General features: G+C 41.0%; 3 protein-coding genes across 3 annotated transcripts; all 3 read left to right on the top strand.

Moving 5' to 3' along the window:
• The first annotated feature begins 1004 nt into the window (after positions 1 to 1004).
• Positions 1005 to 6760, top strand: LOC129753429 (gustatory receptor for sugar taste 64f-like). Its single transcript, XM_055749254.1, has 6 exons — positions 1005 to 1176; positions 1240 to 1617; positions 1682 to 1845; positions 1904 to 2437; positions 2504 to 2566; positions 6569 to 6760. Exons 1-6 carry the CDS (start codon positions 1020 to 1022, stop codon positions 6758 to 6760), a joined length of 1488 nt encoding a protein of 495 aa, XP_055605229.1. The 5' UTR covers positions 1005 to 1019.
• Positions 6761 to 9812: 3052 nt separating this feature from the next.
• On the top strand, positions 9813 to 11382 carry LOC129753431 (gustatory receptor for sugar taste 61a-like). Its single transcript, XM_055749255.1, has 5 exons — positions 9813 to 9945; positions 10003 to 10380; positions 10443 to 10606; positions 10662 to 11189; positions 11278 to 11382. Exons 1-5 carry the CDS (start codon positions 9813 to 9815, stop codon positions 11380 to 11382), a joined length of 1308 nt encoding a protein of 435 aa, XP_055605230.1.
• A 1716-nt stretch (positions 11383 to 13098) lies between these two features.
• LOC129753432 (gustatory receptor for sugar taste 64f-like) lies at positions 13099 to 18891 on the top strand. The gene is made up of 5 exons (XM_055749256.1): positions 13099 to 13153; positions 17512 to 17898; positions 17959 to 18122; positions 18179 to 18709; positions 18770 to 18891. Exons 1-5 carry the CDS (start codon positions 13099 to 13101, stop codon positions 18878 to 18880), a joined length of 1248 nt encoding a protein of 415 aa, XP_055605231.1. The 3' UTR covers positions 18881 to 18891.
• Positions 18892 to 22427: the final 3536 nt, after the last annotated feature.

Consider the following 22427-nt stretch of genomic DNA (forward strand, 5'->3'; position numbering starts at 1 on the left):
TCTTTGATCACGCCCTCAATCTCTACGTCTCGAGACGGGATGTAGACGTGATACTCCAGGTTTATAAAATTACTGGCAACAATATCGTTTGCAGCTTTCGATATAGCCACAAGAACGCGCAGCTTATTTGGACGCAGTTTTGTAACACTGGTTACAGAGGGCCACCTCGCTAGATCTTTGGTGATCTGTACCACGTTAAGAGGCTTACCGTTCTTTTTGGGCCGGATGAAAACCACCCAAGATCCAGAGGAAAATTAGCCCTCAGTATATTTTCGGAGTCGAGTTGTTCTACTCCCAGTTGGGGGTGATGAAGAATTATCATCCATTCGAGAAAGGCATTTGAGGGACCAGCTCATTTTCGTAGATGGAATTTTCATCATCCACAGCTGAGGGGTTTAACCCCCCGCCTTCGTTCATATTTTTTCAACGGAGACACTAATGTCTTGCACTTAATTGTCAAAACCACGTGATCTTCCTTCGTTGATTGAAAATGAGTGCCACGAATGTCAACGAGCGGGACAACCAGTCGGATGAAGATGATAAGGCCGTTTGTCTAACAATGACGACGATCTTCACCCGCCTACCAGGGGAAACACTCCAGCGGGGGCCAATTCCCTTTCACGGGGAACAACGGAAAAAAACTGCAGGCCACCAGCACTCGCCAGGCAAAGTTTCGGGGAAGTCAACTCAACACCTTTCCTTTGCTAGCGAGGGCACTTCTCCGCTTTGGTAACTAGTAGGAATTTGATTGTTCTAAAGGTCACCATACGGCAAAAAACAGCGGATTGAACGCGGTAACTGTCTCTTATCAACCGAACAAAGAACACTTTTTTCACACACGAGGCTGCACGAAACCACGACCGTGTTCACTGACTGATGGGAGACGAATGATCTTTTAATTTTGTATTATTAGTATTCGCGATAGACTTTGAAATTTAGTATTGCAGCCTGAAACCATGCGGATATTAATGCAGCTTTGGTTTTATGTAGATTCAACCTAAAATAAATCGAGCATTATTATGATAATGGAATATCCTGATTGGAGAGATGCTCAATCACTGTGCAAGAAGTTCACCATGCTCAAAATGGATACCACTTTTACATGTACGAAAACAAAAAGGTTCGACATCGAAAAAGCGACCGCCAACGGAAGTTTCCATGTTGCTATTGCTCCAAGTAATACACTGTGAAGTCTAGGAGAAAAAATGCACATCTTTAAAACATGAGTTTTTTTTACAGTTTTTCAACTTTCGCAAATTTTCGGAGTTTTCCCCTTGGGTAACGTAATGGCTCGTCTTCCATCGGGGTACAAGTTCCGCTGGTGGCATCCGGCGTGTTTAGTTAGCTCGTTGGCCATTTTTGGAGGTTATGCGGTGTCTGTATTTAGCTTACTCCGACACTTACAGCATTTGAACGCCATCAACATAGCGGAGGCATTCTTTTTTGGCCTTTGTGCTTCCATCACCGTTATGATGAAAAAGATTGCCGAACGCTGGCAGATGATAACGACCATTTGGTACGAAACGGAAGAGGTTTTTCTGCATCAACCCTTTACGAATGCGTTCTTGACCAGAAGAATTCGGACGATGGCTGCCGGAATGTTGCTGCTGGCTTTTGGTAAGTTATCATTTATGAGTCTTTTAATCCATGTAATTTTACGTACTTCCGATTTGTTCAACAGTCGAACATCTTCTCTGCGTGGTCAATAACATCGTCAACCTGAAAACTGAAGCCACCTACTGCAATTGGACCATTGCGGATCCTTTTGAGCACTATGCACTGAAGGTCTTCGTTTCCACCTTTAAATACATGCCATATAGTTTGCCTTTGGCTATTTTCAACGAGGTTCGAAGAAGCTAAATCGTGATATATAAACAAAATTTGACAGTTCAGCTTTTTACAGTACATCATCCTTTCGATGACCTATGCCTGGAACTTTATCGATATTCTGCTCATCCTTGTCAGCATTGGGATACAATCGCGATTTGATCAGCTCAACAAATACTTAGCAGAGCGGATAAAGAAGAAACAGCCGACCGATGAAAGCTTCTGGGAAGGTATTCGAGTGTTATATGCGTCGCTCTCGGAGTTGGTCGAAACCCTGAACGAGCACATCAGTCATTTGGTGTTGGTATCGTTTGGGAACGATATGTACTTCATTTGCTTGCAGATTATGAACGCAAGTCAACGGGTGCCGCTGATTATCAACAAAGTTTACTTCGTCTATTCGTTCCTGTATCTGATACTGAGGACAGCACTTATGTTCTGGTACTGTTCGGTAGTTCACGAGGCTAGCTACGGACCTTGTAGCTTGCTGATGAGAGTACCGAGCGAGCAGTACGGTGAAGAGTTACAGCGGGTGGAAATGTACGCGAAACGTGGAGCTAGCCTAACTGGATTAGGAACGTTCCATGTTTCAAGGAAGATCTTTTTAACGGTATACTATTGGGAAAATTGTTTTGAAGGAACTGTTTTATATGCTTAAATATTTCTACCATTCTAGGTTGCTGGTACAATTCTCACCTATGAGTTGGTCGTTCTGTCTTACCGTAGAGCAAATCCTGATGTTAGTCAAGGAGTTGAATGCATTTTACCAAATTAAAAGTGAATTTATACAGATAATAAAGTTTTTATCTTAGTATTCAGAGGTCTGACTAAAGATCCGAAAGCAAGCAATCACACTCTTATTGATTTCTTCGAGGAAACTTCCATAAAAATGTCTAATTTCATATTATAATAAGCAGGTGAATCAAATGTGAAACCAATCACCGTTGAGAGCACTTCGAGGTTGTCAATACCACAGCTAGATTTGATTCTGAGCCTGACTGTGTTATGCATTCGTAGGGATCTGCTTGATGCTTTTAAATAACGTGTTACAAGTAGAAACGCCGAACCTCACATTCAACACAAAGTCACTGGGAAAAAAAGGTTTGGGTTAGGCTGTCATTAAGAAAACAGCGCCCACTGTGGCATCATGCTGTGCAAAACCGTGCCACCAATTTGGATAGCTGGTTTCTACACTGAACTCTTGGGATCCGGCAGGGACATTATGCAAAAGCAATGAGTGGTTTATACAATGGTTGCCCACTGTGCTTCACTTTTGATCCGGCAAAGCTGTTAGTGCACACAAATAGCTGGGTAGGTTCGAATTCTCCAACGAAGTCGAATTGACTTCAAGGCGTTGTTCCCAGACATCGGTCAAAGGCTTAACAACCCGTCTATTGATTTGATTGGTTGGCGAATGGTGGATAATAAGCAGCACGAGGCCCCATAGTGGTCATATCATCTCTTATTCACAACTCCTATTTCAACCTTCCCGGGGGGCCGGCAGGGAATTAAGTAACTCAGCAGAGATCGGGTATACAACTTCGGTGGATGCCTTGGTCACATGCGGACTGAGCAGGTACCGTACTCGTCTGTTCAGGGGCGGCTCAAACAGCGTCTGTCTCGCAGCGAGCGTCTGGATTAATGAAATGCGGCTTCCGCCAGCTAAGTCCAGGATGGCAGCCCCATCGCGGGATAGGGAGCTTAGGCTAACAACCTACTGCTCCTGAAAAATCAATCGTTACGGAAACTGAGACAAGAAATAACCGAATTGAAACTTTGGCATCAACTTTTAGCATGAAAACACGGACTAGAATTGGAACTTCCTCCAAGTTTTGTTTGACCTTTGCTCAGACAGATTAAGCAGGCTCAACTTGCTGGAGAAGCTAGCCGCCTCAAGTTAGAGATATTGGGACAGAGCGAAGTCCGTTGGCTTAACACTGGAGAACAAAAGACACAGTCCGGGGAAGTCCTGCTTTTACTCTGGCATACGGGGAGAACATGCTACTCGGGATCGAGGAGTTGGTTTCCTATTAATCCCGATGGCCCATGCGACCCTCATAAAGGAGAAAGAGCAGTTTTACAGTCAATTGAACACCGTAGTTGAGAAAATTCCGAAGGTTGATATTCAAATCCGCTTAGACGACTTCAACGAAAAGATTGGCTACGATAATCAGGAATTTTGAGCGCATCATGGGGCGCCATGGTCAGGACAGATGAGCAAAAACAAAGAACTGTTTGTAGAATTTTTTGGCAAAAAAAACACGATGATTGGTGGATCGCTCTTATCCCATCGACCTTGGGTCACTTGGGTATCCCGAGATGGCCGAACAGAAAATCAAATTGACCACATCTGCATCTGCCGAAAAAGCAGAAGAAGGCGTCTTGATGTCAGTAACAAACGAAGTGCAGACATTGCATCTGACCATAACCTCGCCCTTGGCGAGATACGACTGAGAGTTGCGCGTATTCAACGGCGCGAGAAGAAAGTCGGGTGTCGATACGACGTCCGCCGGTTGGAGAATTCAGAGGTGAAAAGGGCTTACATTGCACAGCTAGAATCCCGAGCCTCGGAATTGCCGACAGACGGAATAGTCAAACAACAGTGGTGTGAAATCAAGAATGTCTTTATCACGACGAGCCATGTTACTCTCGTTAAAGTGTGTGGAAGAAGGAGTGAATGGATGTCGGATGAAACCTGGAGGTTTTGTCGATGGTCGGAGAAAGGCGGAAGTCGGAATTGAGCAGACCAAAGTCAGCCAAAGAAGCCGCCCGATTACGATATGCGGAGCTGGAAAAGGCATTTTAACGAGGTTGTAGACGAGACAAGAGAGCCTGAAAAAACTCCCTAGCCGAAGGGGGAGAAAGAGCAGCCGCCAATGGAGATATCCGATTACTTTATGACATTTCTCGCCGCCTTAGTGGTGCACGGACTATATATTGCTAGAATGCCACAGACGGAGCGGGTCACCTGTTGACGGATCTAACGGATCAAAAAACGTTGGACTGAGCATTTTGAACAACTCTTCTAGTAACAAAGAGCGAAGGCCAACAGAACCCCCAGCTAGAAGCGCCAACAGAAAGTCGCATTAATGGGCGTCACCTCGGGAGTGCCCTCACTGGCTGAAACTGAAGCTGCAATCAAAGACATGAAATCCAACAAAGCGCCTGAAATCGATTGCATTTCTGCTGAAATGCTGAATTCCAACCCTGCCTTGTCAGCACAGATGTTGCATGTTGCATCTTGGATACTGCAACATTCCCGGCCGACTGGATGCAGGGTATCCTCGTAAAGGTCCCGACGAAAGGAGACCTGACAGAGTGTGGTAACTGGCGAGGCATAACGTTGATCTGTACAATCCTCAAAGTTCTCTGCAAAGTGATCCTGAACAGCATCCAGAAGAAAATTGACGCTACACTCCGATGGCAACAAGCTGGATTCCGATCTGGACGATCATGTGTGGACCACTTCACAACGCTACGAATAATACTGGAACAAATCAACAAATTTCAGAACTCTCTTCTGCTGATGCTTGTAGATTTCGAAAAAGCATTCGACCGACTTAATCATGAAAACATCTGGGCGGTTCTACGAGGTATTTTCGTGCAAGGTCCTGAAGGACGGTGTCTTGTCTGATACAACTCCGGTAACTCCTGGATGTATCTTTTCACCGCTACTCTTTCTCATCGTAATGGATAAGAAACGATGAGAATGACTGTAGACCAAACCGAGGATTGCCTATTAATCCATCGACAATGGAGCAACTGAACGACCTTGACCTATCTGACGATATTATATTGCTCGCCCAAAGACATCAAGCCATGCAGAGCAAACTCGACGACCTCATCGAAAGCTCAAAGGCAGCAGGTCTCAAAGTCAATGCCAGAAAGACCAAGTCGATGGTAATCAACGCAGAAAGTCATTCTAATTTTGTGGTAGTTGGGCGACAGCTTGAGAAAGTGGAGTGCATCCAGTATCCTGACAGCGAGATTATGCCTGATGGTGGTACCAAGAAAGACATCGAAACCTTGATAAAAAAAGCAAGATTTGCGTTTTTTGGCGTTCTCGCCAGATTTCCTTATGGACAAAAATCCTAATCTTCATCTTTAACGTCAAATCCGTATGTTTTTTGGGGTGCGAAACTTGGTGCACATATGCGGTGACTACGCGAAAACTGCAAGCTTTTGTGAATCGCTGTCTGCGGAACATTATCCGAGCTTGGTGGCCCGGCAACTGGATCTCAAACTTGGAACTACATCGCCGGTGTCATCTAAAGGTACTAGAAATCGAGATTCAGGAACGTAAGTGGAGATGGATTGGGTACACGATACGAAGAGATGAGAACGAGATTTGCAGAGAGGCGCTTGACTGGAATCCAGATGGACATCGAAGAAGAAGAGGCGGCGTAGTCTAGCCGCTGAAATCCGCTTAGTTGACGAAAACCTTGGCTGGCAGCAAGCGACGACGCTGGCTCTGGATAGCCACGAGAGAATAAGAGGAAATCGAGAGGCACTTTCTTGTTGATCTGGACATAATACTCATTAGGGCTTCTCAAAACTGGAACTCTAGGTACGGGTTAAAATTGCTCTCAAAGGCTTATGGAACATATTCTGGAAATAAGACCGACTCGACTCAGCGGTTTATCAATCGGGCAATCAGGCTGTAATTTTCTCAAGCCCTTCCTTTATTTAATTTGTCCCAATCCACACTCCGAACTGTTCAGTTCTATAAGAAAACCCACAGGTTATGGGTCTCCAGAACAATCACGGTATTCCCCAGAATACCGGAAGTCCCGGATTTCATAACTGGAAGCTTAGTATTCGCGCCTTTTTTGAAGCGAAGGGAAACGTGTTGGAAAAGGAAGCTCCATCAGAACGTGCAGAGAACCGGAATGCAAGAATCTCCATCATCTGGATTCCACTAGAGGACTTGTAACGGGCACACTAGCTACTAGTAAAACCAACAACAGAAATTCCTTTATAACCTTTAAATAAATTAATTAAGAGCCAATTAGAAACTAAATAAAATGAAACAATGACAATCAAATTAATTATTTATAAAGTACCTCCACTTAGTACATAAAATTAAAATAAAGATTTCAAAGAGCAAAATCAACGAAGAAAGTTGAGCGAATGAATCCTCCTGCCAGGTACCACCCTAATTAATCAATAACTTGATCATCAGTAACATCAAAAGCGCGCCTGTAGATGTATTCGATCACCCGACACATTTTTGGAGTAGAAAGTATGGTTTAGAGAGTCATCTTCCAGATGATCACCGACTGCAAGCTTGTTGTGCACCAGGTGAATGACCTCTTTCGGGATGCGTTTGTGCACCTAGGTTTGGAAGAGAAAAGGTTTGGTCTTTGAACTCGGGTTTGGAAGGGGAAGACAAGGCTGCATTGTAAAATCGCGGAAAAGAGAGTTGTTTGTTTAACTTCTCGATTAGGTCTTCGTATCGGGTAGTTCCGGTACCAAGTTGAACTAGATCAAAAAAGCTGATTTCAAATGCGACTTCCTGAACCACTTAATCTTGAAGTTCAGTTGGGTGAAGATCGTTTAATTCGCGTGGTAATTTTTTCCACCTGTGATCCGTGAACCAGTGTTCCGGTTATTAATTACCCTTTTTGTGTTTTCCGCTTTGCTCGCAGTTAAGGTAAAAATAGCGCAGGGAAGTGTAGTGCTAAAAAGCGTAGGAAAAGTGCTGACTCAGTCAGGTAAGGTGCGAAACGCTAGCTCGCCGAACAATTCGTGAAACGCCGTTTGTTTCTTGCGACAGGTTCGAGAAACCCACTACAGCTTCCTCCAGCAGCCGCTACATCGACCGTTGGTCGCACCGTGACGATCCAGTAACACGCCGAGGCACCCGAAACCTTCTAAGGCCATTTGCAAACCACCGGGACGAAACGTCATTCCTGGAGCTCGCGCGCAGAAGTGCTACAGGTAATTCAGCCTTTCACTTTTTTGGAAACGAATATTCCTGACAGAATTTCGTTCAGCAGCGATCGCGTCGCCCCCGCAGAAATTTGCAATACGACGAAATCTTCTACCAGCTGTGGCAGCTGGGAGACCTCGGCAAAAAGTTTTGCTGAACGCATGGGATCACATTAGATCCAACCACGCGTTCCGCCATTATCACCCGCATGGAGATTCATCATCTTCACCGATAGCCCGTCACCAGCGCATCTGCCGGGAGAGCACATCGGCGGTTCACCGCACTTGGCAGCAGAACCGGGGAAACATCAAAAACCCCCGTTACCTAGTATAATTTTTTTTTTTGGGATTTTAAACCAACTGGTTTATTCATCCCCAGGGCCCCGTTAGTATAAGGAAATAACGTGAGTACTCACCTATGGCCAACTTTTTTTACTAGCGATGGTTCGCTCAATGTACATGTACACTTTATGAACGGCTTGCAACTTTAGCCGCTTATGTTGCGATTTGAAAATTTCATCCTACGACGATAATTTTATATGCGATCGACGTAATTTGGACTGGCGAGCCGGAAAAGTAGCCTATTTCCACCCCCGCAAAGAAAATTCAAACCACTTGTATGGGGAAAATTTCAACGGTCGAGCGCACCGTAAAGGAACGAAAAACCAAGCGTCTCCACCAGCACTAACAGCAGAAAATCGAAACAGACACAACATTGTAAAACGAACACACGACAGTAGAGTCCGAAATAAAAAGGATCCAATGAATGTACCTAACTAAATCGTCTCAGGTATTTTGGACCGGAAACACCACAGGGATGATGACATAATTGGGGCATTGGGAAGGGGGTCACAGGTTATTCGTTGTTGCGTTTGCTTTCTTTACAGCGGTGATTGGCTGCGAAATCAATCAATGTCTTTTCTCATTCCTGAGCAAGTTAAGAGGGTGGGAATTCGTCCGTTAGTTTTCAGACTTCTCTAGTTCAACTTTTTAGCGAACAACGAATAATCCCCCTTTCCGTGATTTTGCGGGCTGTTCTCGTTTTCGGGGCGGATTCGAATTCGAAGCCGAAGTACGGATCCCTTTTCAGAGACCCTTCCGCTTCTTTCCCAAAATAGGGAACCAAAAAAGGAACTCACGTCCGAGTCTCATTCAGCTGGGCAAACCAAGATTAGGTGGGTGGTCTTCCGTAAGGAAGTGGCGCTTAAGCCACCCGCTATCGAAACGGAAGTGTGTCGGGGCTCTCGTTATAGACTTACGAGGCATGTACTACGGAAGTTCGTTAATCCGGTGCCATGGAAGGTTTTCAGACCAGGAAGGTCGTCGGGCTCTAACCACTAGGAAGCGTCAGACTTCAGGAAAGGCGTCGATGCGCAGGGAAAGCTTCAGTCGAGCTTCAGGAAGTGTGTCGAGACCAGAAACCAGGAGGAAGTTTGTCGGATCGGTGCCAGTTTTGGATTAGCGGACCACAAATCATGACTCGGAAGATCCGTGGGCTGGAGCAAGTAGTAGTAGATCGTCGAGCCAGGCGCCAGATAAAAGACAATCGTCAAGATGAAGGTGAAGATTATGGCCTGATATGTGTCGTTGGAGAGGAGCAACTCCATCTTCAGTAAAAGTTGCACTTATCCCATTCGAAAGTTTTCGGAAGCGCACGCTTAGAACCGACGGCAATTGACTGATTACACAAAACAGAGAAATGGTAAGTTTGGTTCAAAGAGCACTGTCGAGAAATGGCTGTTCTTTTGGAAGGCTTGTCCGAGACTATTACTTCAGATTGCGTTCCTCATAGAGTTTGGAGGCCAAAGACTTGAAAGAACACTGCATAATTGATGACCGTTAACCCTTAGGTTTGTGATCCTCAAATTATTGTATGTAAGCTTAAATTTCCTCAAATAAATGGTTATTAAAATAAACTGTTTACAAAAGTTTTAAACGATTCAATTCATTATTCATACCTCTAAAACGTTTCTTGAGGTACCTAAGTATTCCCATATTTAAACACAATCGACTAGCATGTAGCAGATCACTAAATGCATAGAAGTTAGTCAATCATGTTCAACACGTTTCAGCGGCAAAAAAACGTTTTGGAGATCAAGAAACGTAAAATTCACAGTGATTTTGGAAACTCATCCTCAAAAGATGGTACCGTTACAGCAGATAGGTTCCACCAAGCTATAGCTCCAAGTGAGATAGACAATCAACAATTTGTAAGGCCTTTAAACAAGTACGCACTTTTTCCAGTTATTTTAGTCATCCAAATTTTCGGCATCTTCCCTCTCGGGAACGTTATGGCCCGAAATCCGGGAGACTACAAATTCGGCCGGTTGCATCTCTGTTACTGGATTTCGGCGATTGCCATTTTCGGTGGCTACGCTTTGGCAACGTTGAGCATCAATCGAGTTTGGAGCAAACTGAACGTTTTCAACATCGATGAGGCACTGTTCTTCGGCATCAATGCCACTTGTTCGGTAATCACTTGGAAGATCGCTCGTGAATGGAAGTTTTTGACAACTAGGTGGTACCACACCGAGGAATTGTTTTTGACTGATGCATTTGTAAGGGTTTCCTTAAAGTGGAAAATTCGTTTACTTGCCGTGACAATACTGTTGTTGGCACTAGGTTTGTGTTTTTAAAATAAGTGTTTTTCAGTTTGGGGAGTTATGAACCTATTTTTCTTTTAGCTGAACACAGCATGTGCGTATTGAGTAATATCCTCTCGCTTTATAAGGTAGCATGGAACTGCAAATGGGACATTCCGGATCATTTCCATTTCTATTCATCTGCCAATTTTCAATCCGTTTTCAAAGTATTTCCGTACAACGTACCGATGGCCATTTACAACCAAGTAAGATTCTCTGTTTATTCAATTCAAATCTTTATTCAATAATTTAACTTTTCAGTACGTGATAATTTCCATGACATTCACATGGAACTTCGTAGATTTGTTCATAATACTTGTGAGTATCGGGATTCACGCAAGATTTCATCAGCTAAACATTTTTATCGAAAGTCGTATTCATCGAAAGCAAGATGAACAGTTTTGGGAACAAATCCGGATCCTCTACACGACCCTTTGCGAACTGATGGATGTTTTAAACACCCATATCAGCAAACTTATGTTTATCTCATTCGGCAACGACCTGTACGTTCTTTGCAAGCAGATCTCGAATGCGAACGCTCATCTCCCCTTTTTTATCAATAAGTTGTACTTTCTCTATTCGTTTACTTTTCTCCTGTTGAGAACATTTTTGATGTTTTGGTACTGTTCGAAAGTTCACGACGTCAGTCAAGAACCGTTTCAACTGATTGAAAAAGTATCAAGTGATGACTTCTGCGAAGAGTTGAGGCGAATCCAGATGTACTCAAAGAAAGGTGTTGGCTTTTCCGGCCTTGGTCTGTTTCGTGTTACCCGACAGATTCTACTTTCGGTAACTATACTTTTCTTTACAAATGTCATACTTCTTATCCACGGTAGAAAAAAGATCAACGCATAATTAACTATTTCTACAATTGTAGGTTGCCGGAACTATAGTTACTTATGAGCTTGTAATGGCAATGTATCGGAGGCGCTCTCCTGTCTTTGAGTTTGAACCAAATTGTGACATGCCGAAGCTAGTTTGATTATGTGTTATGATGGTTTTCTCAATATGAATCGTGAATAAACTGTTCGTTTGATATGACTTTCTTTCATTAATAGGTTATTTTATGAGTTTATAGACATTGGGAATGGCCGGCTCGTTCTTGCGTTTTTATTTGATTTTAAAGAGCGTTCCACATCCATGTCTCGTGCCTGTAGAGAACAACCGGTCTAATGAGCGTCATATACAGGTTACACTTCGTGCGAGGGCTAAGTCTTCTCGACCGCAGTTGCTTGTGGAGTCCATAGTAGGCACGACTTCCGCTGATAATTCGCCTCCGGATCTCACGGCTGGTGTCATTGTCTGCGGACACCAGAGAGCCGAGATAGACAAAGTCTTCGACTATCTCCAGCTCGTCGCCGTCGATCGTGACCTTGTTATTATTGGACAAGCGGGTCCGGTCGGTCTCGGATCCGCAGGCCAGCATGTAATTCGTCTTGGACGTATTAATCATCAACCCAATTCTTCCTGCTTCGCGTTTCAGTTTGCGGTAGATCTCCTCCACCGCCGCAGATGATCTGCCGACTATATCAATGTCATCGGCAAAGCAGATAAGTTGACTGGATCTGTTGAATATCGTGCCCCGCATTTCGCCCACCGCTCGTCAAATAACACCTAACACCTTCTAGCGCCACGTTGAACATCATTCAGGATAGACCATCATCTTGTCGAAGCCCCTTGCGCGATTCGAATGAACTCGACAATTCACTCGAAATCCGTACACAGCACTGCGTTCCATCCATCGTCGCCATGATCGCCAGTCTGATCAGCTTTCCGGAAAAGCCGTTCTCGTCCATGATTTTCCATAGCTCGTTACGGTCGATTGTGTCGCTTCCAAAAAATCGTAAAATGAGCAAAAAATCTCTCTCTATCTCAACTGCACCCTTGGTATCGGTTCATATAACCTTCTCTTGATTTTTTACTACGTTCTGACATGGTGCCTCCATGATGCCACGCGCCGGATTCCAAACTCGACAAATTGCTCAATTGCTTCTTTCTTACATTTGCTACATATATCGCATCAGAATGATCGCTCAATTACCAAATTACTTATTGAAAAAAACTTGCCCGGCTTAAGGATTGAACCCCGACCTTCGTGGTGAGAATCAAACACGCTACCACAAGACCACACCTAGATGTTGTTCTAACTGAAACTAAAACTCAAAGGGGTGATTTGATTTTGAAAGCATTATGCACATTATGTGACTTACCAAATCCCGTCCTGAGCACTTTTGTGCTCTTTATGTGACTTACCAAATCCCGTTTGGGTCACTTTTGTGCCCTTCATGTGACTTAAATATCATACAACGTACGTATAAATTACTTTTGCATCTTTCAAGTTCGTTAATGAGTACATATAGTTCACTCATGGGAATTGAGCAAAACGAGTCACATACAACGTACATACATATTAATCACTTTTGCTTCTTCAAGTTCATTAATGAGTACATTAAGTTCACTAAAGGTAATTGGGCAGTTGGTTCTCTTAGTCAGCCAATATGTAACTTTCAATGCCTTCATTCAAAAATGTGTGACTTTTGGTTGCTTGGATGTCTTTTCCATTATTATTTCGATGAAATCCAAGCTTCCTGATCTATAGACTTCCAAAGAACCTCCTAAACATTGACGTTAGGATTGTTTTCAACATCGTCAATCAAATAGCAATAGTAAAGACACACACACTAAGGAGGATCCCACCATGTCTCTGTTGATTGGTGGAAAGCCCCTTTCTCGACCGCTAGCTACAGTGTACAGTATGACCCATTAAAAAATGCGAAAATCTTTCTTCAAGGTTGAAAAATGCTTTTCTTGATGAACATATTTTAAAAACATTTTTTATTCATTCCGGCATGAAAAAAACATATTGAGAAACAATATGCCGATGAGTCCACGGTCATTCCTACCTAACTATACTCTCTCCAGACGAGATCTAAATCGGGAGCAAATCTTCGCAATATAAGCCTCTGACATTGAAGCCCACCCCTCAGAGATGGACACGTTTCCAGGAACTCGATACTTGGTTGAGGGGATTAACGGGCCTTTGCTCAAACACACATATGAAATAGTCGAAGGGGTTCAAATCCCGGCTGCTAGAAGGTCAAAAATCAGGTTTGGGTCCGTTTCAAGGTCTGGTATGGGCTTCATCTTGTTGGGAAACAGCATCCACAGAAGCACCTTATTCTTCAAAATGTTCATTTTAACTTCAGCTTCTATGAAAACAGGAGATAATCCTTTCGTAGTGACTACTCCAAATACCATGAATTCGGTGAAATTCTTGGTAGAAAACTCGAATTTTACATTCATTAGGATATTTAGACATTAGCAAATCCTTGATGTTTATTAACTAAAATCGATAGTTTTTATTGCAAGGAATCTTTTCAGTCAAACATACTCGCTTTTTCGATCTAGACTAGGGATTGTACGAGATTCCATTTTGGTTATTTTTTAATTTGATCAAGGCGCTCAGTTCGGGCTGGTCGAAGCCCGACCAAATATCCTCAAAAATCGCCAAGAACAACCCAAACAGACTCCTATACAAATTTTCGCATTTTTAACGAGTCATACTGCACATATGACTCGCGAGGCGGCTTACCAACATTCGTGCGTTTTATGAGCCTTCGTCACATTGGAGGTCTACAATTCTACATTCTTTTCAACGATCCGTTATTGAACTTTCAAGATCCATAAGGCATCACTTTGGAACTTCCATGTACCGTTCATTGGTATCCGCTTACTGCAGATTAAGCTCTAAGTGTTTTGGGGGAGTTGTTGATAAATGCAGGTGTCACAGCCACAGCCCAAGTAATCAAAAGGTTCATAAAACGGGATTTTAAAGAATGCTCTGCATTATCAAGGACTCTTATAGCAGAAAACAATCGACACTTTCAACTCTCATAAATTGAGTCATAATCAAGCCTGAAAAATAGCCATTCAGTTTATGTATGAGACTGATGCAAAAACTTCAAACATTTCATCCTAGTTTAGTTTCTGTAAAGTCTTTTTCATGAAATAAATCAGAAGTCAAAAAGTTTATAAAAATAAGCCTTCAGTGCCTTCACAGCCCTTCGAATTAGAAGTTAGATACGCTGCTGAAGATTCAAGTTTGGTTTATACAATGCAGGATTTCGAATCTCCATGTACTGATTGATACCTTACATTTTTCCTTGGGTTCTGCACGAATGTTGCTCAACCACCTTTTTTGAACTTTGAAACTTCGTAACAAACTCGGGTCTAGTTCCAAAAATGCTTCTTACACTCTCGAGTTACCTTTATTCTGCCAAGTGTGAACTTTAAATGAGTCTTATGCTTTTTTTTTAAAGAACACACACATATAGGAATCTCAATGAAATTTCATGTTTCTTTGAAGAGTTCTAATTCAAACTTAACACTTAGGCTTGCATCTTCCAAGGACTTGATATCTAGAACCTTACAAAAGCTAAAACCCTATACCGTAACCAAGATTTGATCTCATGACCTATGGCGTAGAAGACTTGAATGCTATATTCTAGGCTGCGGTCGGAGGTTAGCTTTCTTGGGAGCTACATATGTACTCGAAAGGTCCAAAGAACAGCACTTTAAGGGCATATTGAGTCTTTCTGAAATCGATTTCATCAAGCTACTCGGATAAATATTTGAGCCCTATGTTACGGGATACAAATAATCCAGTAGTAATGTAGGTATGAAAATTCTCTAACTCAACTTATTCGTTCGAATGACTGTCTATGAATCTTTAGCAACATAATGCACCTTTGATAAAATAGTTTGAATTAAATAGTAAGGCTGCACTATTTTCTGAACAAAAAAGCCACCTTTCCATAATTTTTTTTTCTACTATCACTCATATCAAATCCTGAAGCCATAAAAAAATCACAGTTGTTATTGGGTCCAAAAGATATCCAAACCCGTTCGATACCGTCAAACGAGGCAATTGCGCTAAATGAAAGTACAGTAAGGTTTTTTACACTGATATACGTACCGCGTTAAAAAAACGTGCAAAAAAAACCGTGTTAATTCCCGAAAATCGAGTAAAAAAAACCGTGCTCATTCCGGAAAACCGTGTAAAAAAACTTAAAAAACCTGAGACTTGAGAGTTCAGACTTGAGACATGAGACCTGAGATCTGAGCCCTGCGAACTGGTGCCTAAGGCTCGAGCCTGACAATTGAGACATGAGACCTGAGAACTGATACCTGAGACCTGAGACTTTCGACATGACACCTGAGACTTGAGATTTGAGACTTAAGACATGACACCTAAGACCTGAGACATGACACTTAGACCTGATACCTGTGACATGGGACATTAGACCTGAGACATAAAACATGAGACATGAGACCTGAGACATGGGACCTGAGACCTAAGGCATGAGACATGGGACATTAGACCTGAGACCTAAGACATAAAACATGAATCCTGAGACCTGTGATCTGAGACCTGAGATCTGAGACCTGCCTGAGACATGAGACATGAGACATGAGACATGAGATATGAGACATGAGACATGAGACATGAGACATGAGACATGAGACATGAGACATGAGACCTGAGACCTGAGGCATGAGACATGAGACATGGGACCTGTGACATGAGACATGAGACATGAGACCTGAGACGTGAGACCTGAGACATTAGACCTTAGACATGAGACATGAGACCTGAGACATGAGACCTGAGACCTGAGACATGAGACATGAGACATGAGACATGAGGCATGAGACATGAGACATGAGACATGAGACATGAGACATGAGACATGAGACATGAGACCTGAGTAATGAGACATTAGACCTGAAACATGAGACCTGAGACCTGAGACATGAGACCTGAGAATATTTTCTCTCAAAAACCGTGTTAATTCAAACATTTTATGCAAAGTTGAGCAATTTTCAAAATCGTTTGATTCGAAAATGAAGTATTGTCGCAAGCAAAATCTTAAAACCAACTGGGCATATAGTAATCAACAATAAAACCTAGTTAGAAATCAATCAATAACAATTCCTTCAATTTTGTGGATAAATGTTTCCAAAACATCGACAACTTTTCTTAAAACATATTTTCGTCATTTTATTTATCCAAGTTTCTAAATTTTTCATGGTGCAAGAATAGTGATAATTTTTTTTTATTTGGAACCCCTGATTAAATCATGTCCGGAATACTAAATAGAAGGATGCTTATGCTGTCGCCTTTTCGTTGTATGGAGAAAGCGATTGTGGTAAATATTGATGAAACTATTTTTTTTTGGCTACAATTTGATGCCTCATCAACATTAAAACTTTTGATATACAAGGGGTATAATTTTATGTGGACATTAATTTTTTAGAAGCCATTGAAATTGAAAAGTGTTGCATGATGCCCCAGTTGATGGTACTTTTTGGGTCCAATGAACTATTGAACCTAAATTAATAGTCAGTTGTTCCCTTGAAGAACTTTTTTCGTTAAAAAAAAAACAATTGGAGCCTCCTAGGGAAAGCATTTCAAATTTTTTCAATGTTGCTTACTGCTGTGCAACACGAAACGATTCTTATCCATTTATCAGTTTCCGACAAATTATAGACTGTCCATAAGTTGTTTTGACCACAATCTAAAGCAATTTGGAATAGTTTAGGTATATAGCCAAGCAAAAACCTTCATCAGATAGTTGTCAGTTTAGCCATTCAATTTTCTGCTAAACCTAACATTATAGAAATTTGAGAGAAACGTTTTGCAAATGGCAATAAAAATTGCTTTTGAATTAGAAACTATCAGAGAAGGATTTTGATTGGATCTGCAGGTTTTATTAATTTTATGCCTTTCCTATATACTATGTATTGTGGAATGAATGTATTTTTATTGGGTTAAACAGAAATTTTGATATCAGTAGTTTTTTGACAGTCAAGAAACGCTGAATTAAAGAAACTCTAAGGAATGGTATTCTCGAACATAAAATATACTTTTACTTCCTACTGTAGGAAGACAATATTGAAGCTTAATATTCGCAAAAGCAATTCTAAAAAACTCAAATCAATCGATGTTTGTTCACCAGGCGATAGTTTTCATTGTGCAATTGCACCGAGTAAGTTCGTAACAGTTTCAAGTGTTTAATTTTTTTTTATAAAAACATACATATTATTCCAGTCATTTTGGTGTCCCAGTTTTTCGGAATATTTCCGGTCGGAAACGTTTTGGATCCTAACCCGGAGAACTTCAGCTTCGGGAAAGCTCATTTCTGCTATTGGTATGCCGGGGTGACAATTTTTGGGGGCTATGCCGTAGCGCTGTTGGCCCTGATTCGGTTTGCCGCCTTGAACCAAGCGCTAGATATTTTCAGTATAGGAGAGGTGGTGTTTTTCACGTATAACGCCACTTGCTCCGTAATATTTTGGCGCATTGCTAGAAAGTGGAAGGTCCTGGCTTCCGCGTGGTACCGAACAGAAGAAGTATTTCTGACCAGACTATTTAACCGGCAGCGTCTGAAATGGAAAATTCGTACTTTCGGAGCCACAATGTTGATACTGGCTATTGGTATATTATCTATATAAATCTTCAAGTGTTTTTAACCGATAATTCCACTCTTTTTTTCAGTGGAACATTGCCTATCTTTGGGAAAACACATCAGTAACATCTACAGAGAGGCTGTCTATTGTAACTGGACCATCGCAGATCCTGTCAAACATTTTGCTTTCAAAACATACTTTTCAGCCCTGCATACTTTTAATTACAATGTACCGGTAGTATTTTACAACTGGGTAAGCAATTGAGTTATTTCAAGGTGAAACTTTTAATAAAAATAATATACTTGCAGTTTATTTGCGTGACAATGACCTACACCTGGAGTTTCGTTGATTTTTTCATCATATTAGTCAGCATTGGGATACAAACCAGGTTTAGTCAGCTCAACAGCTTTATAGAAACTCAAATCAGTCGGGGGCGATTTGCCGATGAACAGTTTTGGGAACAAATCCGTATCCTGTATATCTCACTCTGTGAGCTACTGGACTCGATGGACACTTACATGAAGAAGTTGATTTTCTTTTCCTTCGGACACGATCTGTACGGCATTTGTGCGCAGATTGTTAAAAGTTTTGATATGCCGTACTCGGATAGTAAAGCTTATTTTTTGTTCTCATTTATTTTTATTTTGATGAGAACTTTGTTGATGTATTGGAGCTGTTCGCGAGTGTACGAATCAAGTCGTGATCCGTGCAAGTTATTGCTTAAAGTACCAAGTGAAAAGTTCAACGAAGAAGTATCTCGTATTCAGATGTACGCCAAAAGAGGAGTAGGATTTACGGGACTTGGATTGTTTGTGGTTTCCAGGAGAATACTAGCAACAGTTTGTTATCTTAGATTTTTAACAGGTGACCTATTTAATACCTTTGTCTCCTATTTTCAGATCGCTGGTTCCATTTTAACGTACGAGTTGGTTATGATAACATATCGGAAGAAAAGTGATAAATACATTCCCATACCAAGCTGTGAAGAGCGAAGGCCATTTGTGAATTGAAAAGGGCAAGGGGATATGTAAATCTATGAAAATTTGATTAAATCTTTTTTCTGCTCTACACCGGAATTTTTTTGAATTGAGACGTGCTAAAATAAAAACAGTTTACAGGGTCCGGCAATTGAAGTGCTACATTGAAATAAACATATAAATTGATCAAAACAACAAGTTTTTGTTTCAAATTCATTCAATTTGTCTTGAAAACAAATTACTTTTTTAAAATTTACTGGTAAATTTCGATTTGTTCGCCTTTGAGTTTAACCACTCGCGCGCAGACGGTCGAGGAACGCATCGTAAGAGGCCCGCAGGTGTTCCTGTGGTATTTTATCCCAGGCTGCCACGAGATGTCGCTTCAGAACCTCCACACCTTCATGTTTCTTAGAGCAGACTTCGGCCTCCAACATACTCCAAACAGCGAAGTCGATAGGGTTCAGGTCTGACGAACTCGCCGGCCACTCGGAGCTCGGAATGAACCCTGCGAAATGTTGCGCAATCCAAAGTTGGGTTTACTTCGCTTTGTCATCCGGCGCTGAGTCCTGTTGGAAAAGTCAATCCCTTGAACCAAAATGTCGACGTGCCCACGGTTCTACTACATTCTGTAGAACTAGTTCCCGATATGTATTTTGGTTGATCTTCACTCCTTCAGGGACAAAAACCAGCCGAGTCCGGCCATCACGGGTGATTCCGGCCCAAACCATCACCGATGCTGGTTTCTGTCGCCGGGTGGCCGTCAGCAAGTCGGCATGGCTTCGTGATCTGTCTGGCAACCAAACTCTGTCGTTCTGCTTATTCACGAACTGCTGTACCGTGAAGAGTTTCTCCTCGGTAAACACGATATTCTTCAACCTGCCTTCCGCGGCCCTCTTCAGCAGCGCCTTCGCTCTTTTTACCCGTTCTTGTTTCTGCTTCCCCGTAAGGTCTTGAACCTCTTGGATCTTGTAGGCCTGTAGGCAGGGCCGGATTAAGCCATCGGGGGGCCCGGGGCAATTTTTCTCGGGGGGCCCCTATAATTCGATTTTTTTTTTATAAAATGCTACCCAGAAAATACAAAAGCTTTAAAACGTGTTAAAAACTGGAGATAAGTTCAGTATACTATCTTCAAATAGCCATGTTGTCTGCGTAGAAATTAGTTTCTAGTATCTTCAAATAAAAATTGTTAATCAATCACGTGCAAACATTGCGGAAGAGTTTTGAAATTTCTTAGAAATGAAAACTCAAATTTAAGCTGCAAAATGCTAAATTTAATACTTTTTTTTTTAAACCCTTATTACCAACTAAAATTCTCTAATTTAAAAATGATCGTTTGGTTTGTGCTTATTCGAGAAATTTTTACCTAGTGACAATTAGGAAGTATCTTTAAGATTTGAAACATAGAAAACAAAATTAAAAAAAAAAATAAACAAAATAACTAAATCCATATTCCATAGAGATACAGATATATGAGTTAAAGAATTCAAAACTTTAAATCACGTTATATTCAGAACAAAAATTCAGTGTCCCAAATCTAAATCATAATTTCAAATCAAGTTTTAAGAAACAAAATATGAATTGAATAAAAAAAAGAGATTCAAAGTTAAAATCGGAGCAAAAGCAGAAATTGCACCACATGTGAATTTCAATTTTATGTCTTTGAAACACAAAAAAAATCTTTTCATGAGAGGTTTTTGAATATGATTCTAAGTAGATAAAATTTTTTTTATCAAATTGTTATTCTAAATGTGACAAAAGTTTCATTCGAAGCCCTCAAAGCCAAAATGATCGGTTGAAAAAAAATTGAGAATAAAGATTAAATGTTTAAAACACAGAATCAGTTATCATTGAAAAAAATCAGATACGAAATCCAAATGAGTTTAGTACTCAAAACTAAGGTTGCCAGATTGCTCGGTTTTATCCGGGTTTGCCCGGATATTTAACACAAAATTTGACAAAAGTCCGGTCCAGGCCGATTTTCCGGATTTCATTGAAAAAAACCGGATTTTGCTAGGATTTATGCACATTATTTGCTAAAACAAACGGAGAAAATCATATTGTGTTGTGTTGTTCCTAAACGGAATTTTTTGTGCAAGTTTTATAAAATTAATAATGAAACTTTTTTTTTAAAGCTCAAAATACGATTAGGAAATTGCTGATGAAAAAATTCCTGGGATTTGATCAATTTTGCCCAGATATTGTCTGTATTTTTTGGCAACATTTTGGTATCAAATGCCCGGATTTTGCCAGGTTTTTAGCTAAAACAGCCAGGATTTGTTAAGCCCGGGTACTAGCTAATAAAATTCTGGCAGCCTCTAAATAAAGATCCTGAATATTCAAAATTCGGAAAAATGATGAAACTAAACTTCAGTAACTGAAGAAACAACACAAGACTTGAAAATCTCAATGAATTGAATCTGGAATAAGATCATAGAAATATTCATATTAAGAAAATCTCTCAATCGTTTTTATGATAATTTGAAAATGATCATTTGGAAAATGATCTGCTGAATTCAGGATATTCACTTCGGTAGATGATAAAATTTTGGTTAAATCAGTTGAAAATGTTCCAGTACAAATTTCATGTCCAAGACAGAAATTGATATGGCAATTCAATAAAGACACCCTGTACTGGTACGATTGGTCCAATTTAAGCAACTACAGTTTTTTTTAAATTCTACTTTCAAAAATAGGGAGGGAAAAGGGTTATGAATTTATAAACCAAAGAAAATTTCAATAATAACACTAGTTTACAAAATTTAAAAAAAATCGTGAACTTGATTAACCGACCAATATTTTTAATGTAAAATCGGGCGCTGAATCCGAAAATGAAATTCAAAAAAATCTCAGTAGAACCGTTTTTGAGTTATGCTCCAAATATGAAATTTCGGAAAAATTAAAAAAGTTCTTGTACTTAGATTAAAATATCTCGGACGGCATAACAGTAAGGGAACATCCATAAATGACGTAGCATTTGAGGGGGAGGGGGGGGGGAGTTGGACTTTGTGTGACGATGTGTGACGAGAGGGGGGGTAGGGGTTCAAGTAAAGCTACGTAGCTTTAATTAAATATCGAAAAAAAAAAAATCGAAATTGAGCAGAATTATGCCTAATTCAATCCAGTCTGAATATATAGCTTTTGACTCCTACTGCCCGACTTTTTTCAAGCGTATCAAGGAGCTTACATGCAAGAAATGCAATTTATATTTTGCTTCAAATGTTCTCCAAAAGGAGCATAGCAAAATCCATAAGGCCTTAGCCTCGGATAGAAAGATTCGTCCAAAGCGAATTGTAGGCAAAAGAGATACGCTTTTTTAAACTTCCATTTATAACTTCTTTCCCTTTTTTTTAAATTAAAGACCGATTTCTTAAAGGGGGGGGGGGGGCAGGGGGTTATTAAAGCTACGTTATTATCTAGGGGGGGTCTATGGCTTTGTGACGAAATGCTACGAGGGGGGAGGGGGGGTATAAAAACTCAAGAAAAAAAGCTACGTCATTTATGGATGTTCCCTAATATGAAATCCCTCTTTTCCATATTGAAGGTGAATAAATTTTCTATCGATCATCTGAACACTGTTTTT

The sequence above is a fragment of the Uranotaenia lowii genome, chromosome 3 (assembly GCF_029784155.1).
Source record: "Uranotaenia lowii strain MFRU-FL chromosome 3, ASM2978415v1, whole genome shotgun sequence".
NCBI classification, from domain to species: domain Eukaryota; kingdom Metazoa; phylum Arthropoda; class Insecta; order Diptera; family Culicidae; genus Uranotaenia; species Uranotaenia lowii.

Coding starts and splice junctions, on each gene's coding strand:
- LOC129753431 (XM_055749255.1), top strand. CDS start 9,813: ATGTTCAACACGTTTCAGCGGCAAAAAAACGTTTTGGAGATCAAGAAA. Junction 10,381..10,442: donor AATACTGTTGTTGGCACTAG/GTTTGTGTTTTT, acceptor TTTTTCTTTTAG/CTGAACACAGCATGTGCGTA. Junction 10,607..10,661: donor CGATGGCCATTTACAACCAA/GTAAGATTCTCT, acceptor TTAACTTTTCAG/TACGTGATAATTTCCATGAC.
- LOC129753429 (XM_055749254.1), top strand. CDS start 1,020: ATGATAATGGAATATCCTGATTGGAGAGATGCTCAATCACTGTGCAAG. Junction 1,618..1,681: donor AATGTTGCTGCTGGCTTTTG/GTAAGTTATCAT, acceptor TTTGTTCAACAG/TCGAACATCTTCTCTGCGTG. Junction 2,567..6,568: donor ACCGTAGAGCAAATCCTGAT/GTTAGTCAAGGA, acceptor GAAAACCCACAG/GTTATGGGTCTCCAGAACAA.
- LOC129753432 (XM_055749256.1), top strand. CDS start 13,099: ATGTCTCTGTTGATTGGTGGAAAGCCCCTTTCTCGACCGCTAGCTACA. Junction 13,154..17,511: donor ACCGCTAGCTACAGTGTACA/GTATGACCCATT, acceptor ATATTATTCCAG/TCATTTTGGTGTCCCAGTTT. Junction 18,710..18,769: donor CCAGGAGAATACTAGCAACA/GTTTGTTATCTT, acceptor TCCTATTTTCAG/ATCGCTGGTTCCATTTTAAC.